At 44.4% G+C, this 16,656-nt stretch overlaps 3 protein-coding genes across 3 annotated transcripts; all 3 read right to left on the bottom strand.

Annotated features, from left to right (window-relative positions):
* Positions 1 to 2,988: 2,988 nt before the first annotated feature.
* On the bottom strand, positions 2,989 to 3,681 carry LOC127760406 (uncharacterized). Its single transcript, XM_052284659.1, has one exon. It carries the CDS (start codon positions 3,598 to 3,600, stop codon positions 3,268 to 3,270), a length of 333 nt encoding a protein of 110 aa, XP_052140619.1. The 5' UTR covers positions 3,601 to 3,681; the 3' UTR covers positions 2,989 to 3,267.
* An 8,527-nt stretch (positions 3,682 to 12,208) lies between these two features.
* LOC127760345 (uncharacterized) lies at positions 12,209 to 12,839 on the bottom strand. Its single transcript, XM_052284584.1, has one exon. The coding sequence runs from the start codon at positions 12,813 to 12,815 to the stop codon at positions 12,507 to 12,509; it is 309 nt and encodes a 102-aa protein (XP_052140544.1). The 5' UTR covers positions 12,816 to 12,839; the 3' UTR covers positions 12,209 to 12,506.
* Positions 12,840 to 14,830: 1,991 nt separating this feature from the next.
* On the bottom strand, positions 14,831 to 15,567 carry LOC127760434 (uncharacterized). The gene has a single exon (XM_052284693.1). It carries the CDS (start codon positions 15,478 to 15,480, stop codon positions 15,142 to 15,144), a length of 339 nt encoding a protein of 112 aa, XP_052140653.1. The 5' UTR covers positions 15,481 to 15,567; the 3' UTR covers positions 14,831 to 15,141.
* Between the last annotated feature and the right edge of the window lie 1,089 nt (positions 15,568 to 16,656).

Below are 16,656 nucleotides of genomic sequence, written 5' to 3'. Positions count from 1 at the left end.
CTCGGCCAGCGGCGAGGCATGGGCCGCGGTGTGGTGGCGGCCGGCGGGAGCTGAAGCGGCAGCGACAGCAGGAGCTAGCTGGAGCGGGTTCTAGAGCGCCGCCGGCGTGGTGGACGGAGGTGGCGCAGAGAGCTCGTCCCTCGGGTCGACGGCGACGAACCTCGGCGCGACGAAGAGGTGGTCACCCCCCTCTGATGGTGGCGGCGGTCCCCGGAGTGGAGGAGTCGACGATGGCAAGGCTAGCGCTCGGCGAGATGGGGTCGGCGTCGTGGAGGAAGTTGACCGGCGGGGGTTGCCCTTGGTGTCGTCGATGGCCGAAGACGGAGGCGAAGGTCGAAGGCGGCGGTCCACGCAGTCGAAGCCGGCGATGCAGCCGTGCCGGCGTGGAAGAGGAAGGCAGCCACCTGGGGCCGCTGCGAGACGAGCAGGACGGCGGCGGCGGCCACAAGTTTCGACCCTCCGAGCTAGAGCAGGGCCGAGCCGCCTACCCGCCACCACCGCCGCCGCCGCTCCGGCCTTCGAGCGCCCGTCGCCGCCACCGCTCTAGCTAGCTCTCGCTGCCGCCGTCGGCCGAAGGGGAAGAAGGGGAGAGAGAGAGAAGGGAGAGAGGGGGGAGGAAGAAGGAAGGAGGATGACATGTGGGGTCCACATGTCAGTGGGCCCCACAATTTTTTTATGTGTGTGAATGACAAATGGGTCCCACACATATTTTTTTAATTCTAATGTCACGTAAGTGCCACGTCAACGCCACGTGGGTCGAAGACTCGGTCAATATTGCCATGTAGGAGCCATGTCAGCAAAACCGCCTCTCAAAACCGTCCATAGAGTCAAATTGCACCGGTTTTAGAGTTTGGGGGTCGAGATATCCGGTTTTGTAGTTTAGGGTCATGGATTAGATTTCGATTACTTTTTGAGAGTCATAAAGTGAACTTATTCCGCAGGGATATGCACAACATTACTTGATATTCATTCTCGCTGCCAAATTTTCAGATTCAGTCACAGCATAACAATGCACTAAATCACGAATATTTAGTGCAATTTAGTCATAAATTTTGATATACAAAATGGTATGGTTATAACTAGTCTGAAAAGGGTTGAAGGTTGCACACAAGCAACGGTAAAAGCCTAATACTACCTCCGTTTTTTAATAGATGACCCCGTTGACTTTTTCTCATATGTTTGACCATTCGTCTTATTTAAAATTTTTACATAATTATAATTTATTTTGTTATGAGTTGTTTTATCACTCATAGTACTTTAAGTGTGATTTATATCTTATACATTTGCATAAAATTTTTGAATAAGACGAATGGTCAAACATGTGAGAAAAAGCCAACGGCGTCATCTATTAAAAAACGGGGGAGTATTAGAAAGGAGATTGAGCATCCCTCTCTTAATAACAAATCTTCCGATTATTACATGACATGCCAGGAAAACTGTCATACACACCAGTCTCTCCACATGTGAAAAATACAGAAACTGGCAAATATACAAAAGTTGGGTTCCTCAATATATATGCCAGTGATTCACAATTACCAGAAGACAAAAAATGATGCACCAAACAACTACACAACATTCAGGTAACTCCGACAGTTCAGGAGGTGTCAAGACTGCACCACCTCAAGCCAGAGCAGCAAATCCCGGTGCTGCATTTTAGAGTTTTCTACCTCTTATGTTTCTGGGCTTTGTGGAACCATAGACACGATGTGGTTTTCAGAGGGAGTGCGCCGCCGATACAACTGTGCTTGAGACGGTGCGTCAGTGAAGCTGCAATGTGGGCTGAAAACTTAAAAACGGAAGATAGAACTGTAATCTCCATGTGGAAGGAGATATTCTCTTCCCCCCTTCGAACTCTAAATTCATTGTAACTCTTTGTGTAAACCTTCTATTTATTGCAATGACAAAATTCAGGTGGGGAAGCTCTCACCCCGCTGATTTAGTAAAAAAAAAAAAAAAACAACTGCACAAATGTTTAAAGAGCTTTCACACAACATACCAAACTGCCCTATCAAATCAAATTCTGATAGGTTATCACTCACACTGTGAAATTCCCTTAAGCACCTGTTGACTGATGTCTTTCTTTCACAACATGACCACAGCCGCCAAAATGCATGTAACCATGTAACCATATTAATGTAAGGGCAAGAAGATGATTCCTGTATGAACCACTAAAATCAGAAGAGGTGGCTGCGGTGTTCTTACAAGTCAACGGCTGAACGGCGCACGGCCATCATAGAATCCACAAATCTGTTTGCAATACCACAGCCGCGATGCCGACCAGATCCTGGCCGAGGTCCGCCGGCGCAGGTTCACGGCGAGGGGGTGACCGGAGGACGGCTTCCGGCGACAGTGATCGGATCGTGGCCGAGCAAAATTTGGCGCGCCGTCGTTTCTTCACCGCTGCACAAGATCTAGCGAATTGAGGCAGAGAGGAGGCAAGCGGATGTAGTTAGGAAGCCGGAGCAGCGAGATAGAGACTTTTTGGGCGAGAGCGAAGGCGAAGTCGCCATGGCCGTGGCCCTCTCGGGCGCCGCAGCGGCAAGTCTCCGCGACCCTGTGATGTCTCCTCTCCTTCTCCAGTAATCTCCTACTAGTAGTAGTACTTTCCTATGTGGCCATGTGGGGTCCACTTATGGCCCACCTTTCAGCCAAAATCGAAACAATTGGATCAGAATCTTGATTAAAAAACTGGATAGAAAAATCACCAAAAAGAACCCTTTTGGCCATCACATGACAGCGGCAAGGGGCAAGGGAGGACAAGGCGGCGGCGGCGGGCCGGCCGTACGGTGCGCACCGTCGCCGGAGCCCCGCCAGCGGCAGCGATGAAGTGGATGTTGAATTGGTGATCACAAACACCATAATCGCCGGTCGCCGCGCCGCCGCCGGCTTCACAATTCGCGGGGTACTCCAAGTCTCCAACATTCCAAATACACTCTTCTGCAAATTAGCTGATTTTTTTGTTTGATTTGCGTACACCGTGGAGACTCAAAATTTGCATCTCATATTCATCAATCCAAGCATTGATCAACAACACAACAACAGCAGGCAGTGGAAGGAAACAGCGTGATCGATTGATGGTAGATACTAGATACTCGAGGTGATACACAAAAGCACGATCGATGACCCAAACAGCAAACATCAAGAAAGCAACATCACACAAATCAAACAATGTAAGATACATTCGCGCCGATCCTGCAGGAAGAAGCTGGCGCGGGAGGCGGCGATGTCAGTGTCGGTGCTGGTACGTGTTGAGGAACCAAGTTGGAATTACCAGAGCAGAGCCGCTCCGGTGAGGCCGACGGCGATGGCGAGCGGCGCGACGGAGGCGTAGACGATCTTCTTGCCGACGGCGTGGCGGCCGATTGGGTCGTCGGAGACCCAGACGGCGGCGGCCACCTGGGCCACTCCGGAGAGGAAGGAACCCACGAGAGCGAGGTGGGAGTACCAGGCGCTGTCACCGAAGCACGACGGTGGCCCGCGTGTCGCGGCCAGATTGATGGCCAGAGAGGCTGTGGCGAGGCCGAACGCCGCCAGCGCCCGCGCCGTGGCGATCTTGGACGCAGCGCCGTCGGCCTGATCCAAGCGAGCAACGTTCACCATGATCAGCGATTACTAGCTAGAATCGATCAAAACCGAGCAGGAAACTAGTTAAGAGGTTGGACGACAGAGATGGTAGAGAGATGTACCTACGGAGAGAGGATATATAGGCAAAATCTGCCAACCGAACATCGAATTTGGAGGTTTGTCCGTTTGTGACACCGATTATAGCACACCGCAAAAGCAACTAGGCTGGGGGGAGGGGGAGGGGGGGGCGAGAGAAGCGAGTGGGGTGCCGGGGGGATGTGTTCCATCTATCACGCATACGGGCCCGCCAAACATTTTTTTAAGAAAAATCTCCAACATCCCACGCTCCGCTATCGTACAAGAAAAAAAATACACAATAAACAAGAATAACACTATATAATTTGGATATCATGCTACAACACACGGACATATTTGCTAGTGTATGTAGATATTTTAAAACCGGAAAAAAAAACACCACGTATACAAATTTTATATACGTACATATTTAAGAAAATAAACTGAGAGAAAAAGGGAAAAACACGTATACGTGCGTACTATATGCGTATAAACTCGTATAAAAAACCGGGTTAAAAGAAAAATAAAATAACCCTCCCGCAAGCGCTTCCGTCGCCCCACGTGGCCACACTGCGTGGGGAGAGGAGTGCGCAGATTAGCATTTGTGGAAAGGGGCATCCGCGTTTGCGCCTGGAGCCGAGTCGAGGGAGCCGTCCGATCGCTGGGCTGTCCACGCGGCATTCATCCGGAACTGGGTTGTATCATCCGGTTCCGGTCTCCACTCTCCACACCCCCCCAATAAACCGACGCTTTTAAATTCCACCCCCGGCCGTTGATGTAAAAAAAATCCCCTTTTTTACACCATTAATCTGAGCCTGGACTCGGGTAGAAGACTCGGAGGTTGAACAAAGTGTGGGGTTAGACCGGCCGAGATTGGTAATGAGTGATCAGTCGCGCGCGTCCTCTCCCGCGCGACTGGACACGTGTCGCGCGCGGAGAGGGGGCGCGGGCGGCAGCGCTGCGCGCTAATTTTTTTTTCGCAACCCGTTTTTTATGTTTTTTCTTTCCGCTTTTTTTTTGGCGCACGTTCCCTTTTTTCCGTTTTATTTTTCGGTTTCTCTTTTCTGTTTTTTTCCGTACCTTCTGTTTTCGTTTTTTTTTCTGTTTTCTGTTTAATATGTACGTATGCTAACTTTGTATATATACAAATATAAACTTTATATACGCGTATACAAAGTTTGTATATACATGTATTTTTTGGGTTTTTATATCCGTATATAAAGTTTGTATACACGTATTTTTTAGTTTTTTTATACGTACACATGAATTTTATATACATGTGTATATTTTTCTATATTAAAATTGTATGTATATATATATAATTATACGTATGTATATATGGTATATACATACATATATACATTGCGTTAGAGAAGAGAGACTATGAGAGGAGAAGTGACCGCCCCGCGGCGCGACTGGTCGCAATCAGCGCCCCCCTTGACCGGCAGTGTGCCAATATGGGCTCCATTCGACCTGTCTCACTGACACGGTGGGCGCATTTTATCCTGAGCCCGCTTGTCATTCGGATGGTGCATGCGTCGGTCAGTCACAAAATCAAAGAGACGGTTGATCTTGAAATTGCACGGGGCTTTTGAAGGAAAGAAATTGCATGGGATTTCATAGGGCCTTTTCTGCAAGCAGACTGTAACGGCTGCGGCTGCACACAGTGAGTGTCGGATGCTCCGATAACTAAACAGGCTTATAGATTGTCCCCACGATGATGTATACCAAATAAGATCAGATTCACACTGTACAGTGCTCTCTACTTATAGTAAAAATCAATCTGAACCGTTGATGATCAAAAGATTCAAAATTATTTATATCATCTCAGTTAGCAGTAGTAGAAACGTGGAGGGACATTATTATCAGAAAAAAATAGGTGCAGAGAGTATAATCGTCATTCAGTACTGACTAAACTTTCTCTTTTTTTTTCTCTTTTTTTTGGCTTTTTCGATGAAATATGAGCGATGCCAACGCAATAAATGATCATAGACTGATTTAGCCAGAAAAAAACATAAATGACAAAGTAAAAGTAACTCCTAATCATTTTATTACTAAATTACTAATTTACCTCTGATAATACTAGTAGTATAATACTAATACGACAAGTAAAGAACACCGGAGCATCGCTCATGAATTAATTGTTATGCTCTTTTGAATCCCACGGGATTTTGAAACACTGAAATATTTAAGCTAGTGTCATTGGATGGTCATAGGAATTTTACAGGAATCAAAATCACTCGTGGGAGAGAGTTGTATTGCACCTAGCATAGGAAAACTAAGACACCAGCTCTTGCCTCATTCCGAGGCCTTGTTTAGTTCCCAATATTTTCCCCAGAAACGTCACATCAAATCTTTAGACATATGTATGGAGTATTAAATATAGATAAAAATAATTAATTGCACAGTTTGCATAGAAATTGCGAGACGAAGTTTTTGAGTCTAATTAGTCCATGATTATCCATAAGTGCTACAGTAACCCACATGTGCTAATGACGGATTAATTAGGCTTAATAAATTCGTCTCGCGATTTCCAGGCGAGTTATGAAATTAGTTTTTTCATCCGTGTCCGAAAACCCCCTCCAACATTCGGTCAAACGTCCGATGTGACATCCAAAAGTTTTCTTTTCGTGAACTAAATACACACTTACTTTCCATTGGAATGAAGGGGTAGGAAGACATTCCATAGGATTTTGCCCAAGCCTATTCCTCTAATCCAAATGATCATACTAAAAATATAATCCTCAGAAATTCAGTCTTTTAAAATTGCCATGAAAATCATCCAATCCAAAGGACTACAATCTGACCTCTTGCAAGCCTGGTCGTGCCTAGGACTCTATAAATGTTTGGGTTCCGTTTATAAAAGAAAGCTTACAGCCTTTCATCCATTAAACAAGCTTTTTTTTATATATTATTTTGCAAAGTCAATATTAAAGGCAATAATATTACTGTGGGTGGGTGGATCTGTTAAGTTGTGATACAAATTCATTTACACTCATATAAAGGCCCTTTGGACGGAGCGAAGCGGAGGCTCGTCGCCGGAGGCTTGGCCCGGAGTTCGGCGTTGTAACCTCATCCTTTAAGGTTTCACCTTCAGATATACTTCTTGTAAGCCGCTGTTCGGCGTTGTAACCTCACCCGACATAGTGAAGATATTTATTGGTTGGCGCCCGTGGTTTTTTCTCTAATATTCTGGAAGAGTTTTACATGTTAAATCTTGTGTCTTCTGTGATTGATCTATTATTATTATTTTTTACAGTATCATTTATCTGCCTATCGCTTTCTAACAGGGTGAGGGGACTGCAGAAAACCAAATCGCACAGCACATACACTCTGTAGCGTCTCTCCGTCCCCACTAAAAAAAAAGGGTCCCACCTGAATACATGCATAACTTACATTTTTTTTTTTGAAAAGAAACTTGCATTTACTATCACAAGCATAATGGTTCTGGTTTGCCTAGCGGAGCACAGGTTAACACGATAGTAAAATTTAACTCTCAAAGTTCACAGAGCTGCAGGAGAAATATGCACAGCATTACCCTACCTAACTCTTGCTACCAAGTATTCAGATTCAATCACAGCAGCACAATACACTAACTCAAGGTTGTTATGCCACTCATCGGCGGTATTTCATTCAGTGTATTTTTCTGCATAACAGAAATTGTGAACACAAATTCTGCACAAATGTTGTCATGCTGCACAAATGGCGACCGGAATCTCGCGCCGCCGCACGGGCTACCGCCTCGATCAACCACCGCCGGAAACGCGATAGCACAGTGGAGATAGGGGTGGGGATCAATCAGGCGTGGATGCGGAGGCGCCGGCGGAGCAGCCGACCTCACCGGCAAATGGTCGCGAGAGATCTCCAGGACGTAGCCGCCGCCGGCAACGCAAGGTCAAAGGATATCATGCGGCATGTGGGCCCCACTTCTATGGCCCATGTAGCGGTTCAGCATCGAGAGAGAATCACCCAAAAAAAAAAAGTGTGTTTAGTCCACATTAAAATGAGAAGTTTTATTGAAATTGGAACGATGTGACGGAAAAACTGAAAGTTCATGTGTGTAGAAAAGTTTTGATGTGATGAAAAATTTAAAAGTTTAAAGAAATATTTTGCGTGAAGGGGTCGTATATAAAGGAGGGGCAGGGCCGTCCTGTCGCGATTCGTTCCTGTGTCCGCATTTTGTCATATGCATCCGTTTTCATTGTCTGCGTGGTTTATCCTACACGGCGACGTGTACGATATGTCATATGTGAACACCCCACCCGAAGGCGATATGAGATCAGAACTCCATCAGGAGCGGTGGTTGCCGGACCAAAAAGAGTCCATCTCGCCCCCACGCGAAGAGGGGAGAAGAAGCTGATCGCGCGGCCATCCGCCTCGCCACCACGCGCCAAGCGTGAAAATGACGCGCAAAAACCGCCGAACCAAATCCATTTAGGTGGGCTCCACCTGTCAGCCTCCCATCCTCCTCCTCACCGCCAACGCGTAACCCCTCCTCCCTCCTCCCCCAACACGCCGAATTCTTGACCGAAACGCCTTCCCCCATTTCCTATATATTCCTCCACCCCCGCCTCCTGACGAAGAACGTACGGCTCCCAAGTCAAATCGCCCGATAACAATCTCAAGTAGTAGGAGTACAATTAGTGCATGATCCATTATTAATTCCACTACGACACGAAAGAATCAGCATTTAACATACACGTCCCATGAGCTGCGATACAATCAGACATTTAACGCTTATTAATCACATGTTAATCTATTCGCATGTTAATCTATTCGCAAGTGTATAGCTGGGGATCTCCCATCCCTCCCTTCACAGGACGAACGAGGCCTTACTTTGTTGCAATTTCTCTGGAAATTGAACAGGAAGTAAAATGGGAAGTCTTGAACGAACGTATATGCCAAACAGACGTTACTTGACCACACCATGAGATAGATAGTATAGCCAACTACTAACTATAAATTATTTATAGTTAATCTAATAGCCAATTCATACAATAGTTAACTACAAATATATGCTAAATCATTAATAGTTGGTTTCATATGTTATACACACAGTGTTTTGGAGTTCATGCTGCAGCTAGCTATAAATCTATAGTCCGCTTCTCTTCTCTCTTATCTTTTATCTTCTTCACGTATGCTTGTGGCCGACTTATAGCCTATTATTGTACATGCTCTGGTATACCGTTGAGACGTTGACCGCTTGACTGTTGGGGCATGTCATCTTTTCAAATTCATAAGAGCAAGTATAATAGCAGACTATAAGCCAGCTATAAACACGTATCGAGAAGATAAAATAGGAGAGAGAACAGCAGTTTTTAGCCAGCTGCAGCACGGACTCCAAGACATAGTATGTGCATGACAAATAGGACAATGTATTAATTCTGTAGTGTGTGTTTATTTTTTTAATAATATATAGTGTGTTTATAGGTAATTATTTGTATGAATTGACTATTAAATTGACTATACTCCCTCCAGTTTTATAATAATTGATGTTTTGGAGAAGGTTGAGGTCAAACTTTTATAACTTTGACCTACAATAAATTTAAAAATATTTAGTTTAAAGAAACTAGAACAACATATATATATATATATATACATATATATATATATATATATATATATATATATATATATATATATATATTTGTCTTTCAAAGTACTATAATAAAAGTAAATATACATTTATTTATTGTATATATTATAATAGAAAAATAAGGTTAAAAGTATATTTCGTAGACCGTGTCATTGTCCAAAACGTCAATTAAAATGAAACCGGAGGGAGTAGATGATTTGGAGCTAGTAGTTGGCTATACTATTAAACTTGCTCTAACAGAAATATTACATGTTCATCGAAGTCATTTGCAGTACTAAGGGCGGTCCCAACCCATAACACTAGACATGGTTTCCATAAACTCCACATCATCAAGAAACTAGTACTAGACACTACTCTTCCAATGCAAACACCACTATTCCATACTTCAATTTAAAACACCACTATTCCATACTTCAATTTAATGCTACTTATCTCACATGATGTTTTGGATGTTGTGTAGAAACCATGTCTCATGCAAGACATGGTTTCCTTCTCTTTCCTCATTTATTCACTTGCCACATCATTTTTTGTCCTAAGTGGCAACTTATTTAATGCTATAGACACCATCCTAGTCATTGGGTTGGGAATGCCCTTAGATTAGCTATAGATGAATTGGAGCTAGTAGTTGGCTATATATACTACTCCCTCCGTCCCAAAATAAGTGCAGTTTTGCACTATTCATGTTCAACGTTTGACCGTTCGTCTTATTTGAAAATTTTTTATGATTAGTATTTTTATTACTATTAGATGATAAAACATGAATAATACTTTATGTGTGACTAAATATTTTCAAATTTTTCACAAATTTTTCAAATAAGACGGATGGTCAAACGTTGGACACGGATATCCACGGCTGCACTTATTTTGGGACGGAGGTAGTATTGAACTTGCTCTTAGAGCATCCACAATGGTAAAGTAAGTTGCTATCTATAAAACATGTACATCTCAGCAATAGACTAGATTAATAGTAAACCACTTCAATGGTATGTCTACATGGGTATCTATAGCTCTCTAATCCATTGCCTCTTTTTCTCTATAGACTATCTCCAGGTTAGTAGATAGCTTTCCTCTCTCTCTTCATTTAATCTCTTCCAAATAGAAAAATATGCTGACATGGATCTCTTGTAGATAGTCTATACATAACCATTGCGGGTTCTCTTAATGAATTTGTACATTAAACTGAGCGTTAATCAGCTGAGCGAGTACATTATTAATTGGAGCAATCATCGACAGGGTGATCTGCAATTTCAGACACCAATATTAATTGCGTTGCCAATCCCCATACGTGATCTTCAGGGCGTGACGCGTGCCTCTCCAGCAGTAGACAGCCCGATCAGATCACGAGGTCACCATGTCGTCCTCGACAAAATTGGGTTTATATAGGAATAGTACACTAGTGCTGGCTTGTAGTACTACGTCTACACGTATATGTAGATTATTGGTGTCCTATTTTTTCCCAGTCCTTGAAACTGATGAAAATAAAGATTAAGGTAACACACATAAAACAAAAAAGCTATTAACATATGATTAATTAAGCTTTAATTGATATATTTGATATTTTAGTGCAACTTTTACATATAAAGTTTTCGCACGGAAGTATCGTTTAATAATTTAAAAAACGTACTAACGAAAATCGAGATAAAATCTGAATCTTAATGAGAAAAGTGTGATCAGCAAGGGATAGCCAAGGTAAATTCATAGCCATAAGTTATTACTCTTATCATCTACTACTACAACCATAAAATGATGCACCATATTCGCTCTAGAGCCTAAAAATTTTCCACATTAATCAGAAAAATTTTAAATAAGAATATAAGAAATAATTAAAATTTGGAATTAAAAATAAGCAATATTGGAACAACAGTTCATATATAACCCAATACGAGATTATTTAAAATTCGGAATAAAAAATAAATTAAATTATAAAATTAGAAAAAAAAGAGAGTTTATGTAGGAATACAATTTTAAAATAACTAAAATTTAAAATAAAATAATAAGGAATATTAAAACAATAGTCCATTTAGAACACAACACAAGTTTAATTGAAATTTAAAATAAAAATAAATTATGAAATTATAAAAAAGTAGGAATATAATTTAGAAATTACTAAAATTCAGAATTAAAACTATGGAATATATGGAATAAGAGTCCATATAAAATGAAATACGAGATTAATTAAAATTTATAATAAAAATAAAGTAAATTCTAATATTGACAAAAAGCAAAAGAGAGTTTAAGTAAGAATATAATTTAAAAATAACTGAAATTCGGATAAAAAAATAGGAATATTGAAAAATAGTCCATCTAGTACATGACACGAGATTAATTTAAAATTAAAATAAAAATAAAATACAAAATCCAAAAAAGTCAATAAAATTTATAAAAAACTAAAATTTAAAATGAAAAAGAATATCAAAAGAAAATATTATCTAGAGCACAACGTGAGATTAATTAAAATTTGAAATAGAAAATAAAATGAATTAAAAAAAATAAAATTGAGTGTTAAAATAGGAATACAATTTAGAAATAACTGAAATTCAAAATAAAAGTAAGAAATATTAAAATTGAGGAGTATGTCTCCTCCTCCTCCACTAATCTCCTATGTGGCATACGGGGTCCACTTATATGGCCCACCTTACCTCTAAATTCCAAAACAATTCAATCAAAATATATATTGATTAAAAATTGGAGAGAAAAATCACAAAAAGAACCCTTTTGGCAAACCACATGACATCGGCTACTTCATCCCAAAGGGAAAACAAGGAGGCGGCGGCGGGCCGGCCGTACGGTTGCGCTTGCGGCGTGGACGTACGGACGCCACAACGAAGTCCGCACCGTCGCCGGCGGCGGCGAGGAAGTGGATGTTGAATTGGTGATCACGTAATGAGCACTCCGAAATTCCATATACACTGTTATCCCCTAAATTAGCTAATTTGTAGTATTAGTTGATTCGTTTTCTGTATGGACGTAAAACTTGCATCATCACATGTTCATCAATCCAACCATTGATTAACTAACACAACAGCTAGCACAGCAGCAAGCGGTGGAGGAAATGAAAGGGTCGATTGATTGTAGATATATAGGCGAGGTGATACACAAAAGCACGATTAATGATCCAAACAGCAAACAGCAAGAAAGCAGCACCACACAACTGAAACAAGTAAGATATATAAGTAGAAGAGAAGATACATTCCAGGGAGAAGCTGGCGCGGGAGGCGGCGATGTCGGCGTAGTTGGTGGCGTACGTGTTGATGAAGGAACCTAGGTGGAATTACCAGAGCAGAGCCGCTCCGGTGAGGCTGACGGCGATGGCGAGCGGCGCGATGGAGGCGTAGACGATCTTCTTGCCGATGGCATGGCGGCCGCGTGGGTCGTCGGTGACCCAGACGGCGGCGCCCACCTGGGCCACTCCGGAGAGGAAGGAACCCACGAGAGCGAGGTGGTAGTAGGCGCCGTCACCGAGGCACGACGGTGGCTCGCGTGCCACGGCCAGGTTGATGGTCAGAGAGGCTGTGGCGAGGCCGAACGCGGCGATCTTGGACGCAGCGCCGTCGGCCTCCAAGCGAGCAACTCTCATCATGATCAGCGATTGCTAGCTAAGAGGTTGGACAGAGATGGTAGAGAGATGTACCTATATATAGGCAAAATCTGCCAACCGAACATCGAATTTGGAGGTTTGTAACACACCGGCCTGAAAGCGACCGCGAGAGACCCCTGAAAACCCGAGGGAAGCGTTCGATCGCTGGGTCGTTTGAAAGCGACTATATATATATCCCATGGCCGTTGTGAGTAGTGGGGGTCGTTTTCTCTCTGGAAAATCTCGAGTGGAAGAATGGGTTGCACAAGCAACAAGGTCGAGGGTCGAATGGTCGATCAATGAACAAAGCGTGGGCTTTGACTGGCGGGCGATATGACATGTCAGGGTGCCAATACGTACGGGCTCCATTCGACCTATCTCACTGACACGGTGGGCGCATTTTATCCTGAGCCCGCTTGTCATTCGGATGGTGCATGGGTCCGTCATAAAATCAAATAGACGGTTTTTTATCTTGAAATTGCATGGGGGTTTTTGAAGCAAAGAAATTGCATGGGATTTCATAGACCGTCCCCACGATGATGTACTAAATAAGATCAGATTCACACTGTCACTACTGGAGAAACCCTCATCTCTCCCGGTTTACAACTCCTATAATCCTGAGTTGCAAACCGGAAAAGAGAACCCGGAACTAAATATGTCGATCTTTAATCCCGGTTGAAATACCTGTTCCCGGTACCAACCGGGGAGCCAATTGGACCGTCATTTAGTAGCCCATTAAAGCTTCAACATAGTTTTTGGAGGGAAAAAGTATACCAGAGGTCCCTCATCTTGTTACCAAATTACAAAATCATCCCTCAACCTACAAACTAGATATATTATATCCTTCAACTTACAAAACCAGGTCACTTTAGGTTCTTAGACGGTTTTGTGTCCGGTTTTGTCCGACGTGGCAGACGAGTCAGTGTGGGACCCACATGTGCCCCACATGTCAGGGTGACCACGTCATCACTCTTTCTCTTTCCCATCTTCTCTCCCTTTCTCCTCTCTCTCACTTTTCTCCTCAGTCTGGGCAAGCCAGTCAGCGGAGCGAGAGAAGGAGTTGGGCAGTCGATGATGGGTGATGTAGCGGCGGCGACAACAATGTGGGAGCAGGAGGGCCTCCCCCTACGCCGCCGCCACTGCCAACACCGACGCGTGCGAGCGCCAGATCTGCGGCCATGGATGACGACAGTGGTGTCCTCGCACTTTGCGACAGTGGATGACAACATGGAGAAGGAGAAGAGGATCCAACGCGCACTGTTGAGACGAGGCATCAACAAGGACTCCTGACGAGCTAGGCGCCGTCACAGCGACGTGCCTGATGGACCCAGCGCCGTGAGCAGGCTGAGGGGAGAATGGGAAAAAGAGACTGAGGTTTCATTGGCATGTGGGGCCCACGTGGGTTTTACGCTGACTCGGCTGGCTCATTGGACAAAACCGGGGTCAAAACCGTCCAAGGACCCAAAGTGAGCCTGTTCTGTAAGTTGAGGGATGACTTATATTTGGTTTTACTGTTCGGGGACGATTTTGTAATCCGATGACAAGATGAGGGACCTTCGATGTACTTTTTTCTTTTTGGAGAAATTTTGAAGCCCAAGTCAGCATATATAGGTGCCCATGGTGGGCCATCTCTATTTGGATCGTTATACTTAGTTGCGATCCAAGTTTAGTTGGGCCAACCTCATTGTGGTAGTTGGATCATGTCCGGGCCGTGGCGATATGCACAACATTACGACTCGACAATTCGATAGTAGCAATCTTGTTGGCAAGCATTCAGATTCAGTCACAGCAGCACAATGCACTTCTCCACATTGGCAGATTTGCAACCAGTGCAATTTTGCCTCACAACAACGGAAATTCTGAAATCAATTTAATAAATATATAACTAGTCACAACAGACGCCGCCATCGCCGGAGCGGTAGATGATCAGGAGCCGAGCCCCATGCTCGCCGATCGATGTCGCCGGCGTAAGTGAGAATTGGAGTACTCCAAAATTCCAAATACTCTGTTTCCCCATAATTAGCAGTTTTTTTTGTTGATTTGCGTACACAATAATGTGGACTAAAAAATTGCATCAAATATTCATCAATCCAGACATCGATCAACTAACACAATTACACACAGCAGCTGCAACCAGTAGAGAAAAACAACATGATCGATTGATGGTAGATATAGGCGGGTGATACAAACAGCAATCAGCATGCAAGCAGCATCAAACGGCTAACAAGATAGATATAGATGATACAATCGCTCCGATCCATGGAGATGGTGGCGCGGGCGGCGGCGATGTCGGCGTTGGTACGTGTTGACGAACGAACCAAGGTGGGAATTACCAGAGCAGTAACACCGCTCCGGTGAGGCCAACGGCGACGACGAGCGGCGCGATGGAGGCGTAGATGATCTTCTTGGCGACGGCTCGGCGGCTGCGTGGATCGTCGACGACCCAGACGGCGGCGGCCACCTGGGCCACTCCGGCGAGGAAGGACCCCACAAGGGCGAGGCGGTAGTAGGTGCTGTCACCGAAGCACGGCGGTGGCTCGCGTGTCGCGGCCAGGTTGATGGTCAGAGAGGCTGTGGCGAGGCCGAACGCGCCCATCGCCGCGGGGATCCTGGATACAGCGGCGACGGCGTCGGCGTCCACTTCCCGCCGAGCAACGTCCGCCATCATCAGCGATGTATGAATCTTTCTATTGTTCAGAATGAAGCTAGGAAGTCAGCAGAGATGGACAGATGAGATGTACAGTGTTGTGTTCGCCTTGAGTTAATTTTCCCGTCTTGAGATTGCAGCTCCGGCATCTATATGTAGACTTTAGCTACCACTGGCAACCGGCACTCACACGTAGCTTTCAGTCTCCATGGTTGTGGTTTTTCTACTGGCAACTCACACGTAGCTTTCAGTCTCCATCTCCATGGATGTGGTTTTTCTACTGGCAACTCACACGTAGTTTTCGGCCTCCATTGAGAACATAATATATTAGGATTAGACATTAAAAGCAAAGTACATGGATTAAGTTTACATCATCAGCCAGAGAAGCTGAATTGATAGCTGCTTTAACAGGACAGCATCTTTGATGACACATGAGATATATCCTGACCAACATAGATGTATGCGGTTTTTCCACTGGCAACTCACACGTACCTTTCTTTTCTGAGAGGTCAAGGTCTCGCCACCACCACCACTCCACCAGGTCCACCACGCCCACCCAGTTACTGATTCCTCTAAATTGGGAATCTTGAAATACCGAGCATGATCAAAGTTTTCAAATACTAGTTCAAAATGAGAAGGGGCTACACACATGACCGAGCAAGATTTTTTTTTTCTCGAAGCAGCACATATTCATCTATGAAATGCGAGTTCACCGTGAATTGGAACCCACCAAGACGGATATTTCTTTTTGGGACGTTTTACAGTACCCCCACTACTGTGAGTAGTAGCACAGTCGGATTATATCTAACCGTTGATTCTTATGGGCATTTTAGGCCTTTTCTTAATTTCGGTGGAAGGGTATTTGGTAATTTCGCGTGTTCCCAAACAAGGGTTGCAATGCCCAAGCCGCCGTCCGTCCCCAATCCCTTTGACTCGACGCCGCCATCGCCCTCCCTGTTCTTCGCACGAGTGCGCGACCACCGTGCCGCCGCAGCGCCACCCTCCTCCAGAGCGCTGGAAAGCCGTCGTCGTCGCCCTTACCCTCGACTCCCTTCCACCCTACGAAACAAACTCCCGGCTCTCTTCTTATTGCCTCCAAACAATGCTAGAGCTTGTATAGACAGGGTCACAGAGGCCGGGGGGCTCGGAGAATTGAACTCCGAGCCTCTTGAGTCAACCACGCGATTTGGGAATAAG

Source organism: Oryza glaberrima, chromosome 1, assembly GCF_000147395.1.
Source record: "Oryza glaberrima chromosome 1, OglaRS2, whole genome shotgun sequence".
Classification (NCBI taxonomy): Eukaryota; Viridiplantae; Streptophyta; class Magnoliopsida; order Poales; family Poaceae; genus Oryza; species Oryza glaberrima.
Note: the sequence above shows the minus strand (reverse complement) of the source record. Positions and strands in the feature narration are given on the sequence as shown.

Coding starts and splice junctions, on each gene's coding strand:
- LOC127760406 (XM_052284659.1), bottom strand. CDS start 3,600: ATGGTGAACGTTGCTCGCTTGGATCAGGCCGACGGCGCTGCGTCCAAG.
- LOC127760345 (XM_052284584.1), bottom strand. CDS start 12,815: ATGATGAGAGTTGCTCGCTTGGAGGCCGACGGCGCTGCGTCCAAGATC.
- LOC127760434 (XM_052284693.1), bottom strand. CDS start 15,480: ATGATGGCGGACGTTGCTCGGCGGGAAGTGGACGCCGACGCCGTCGCC.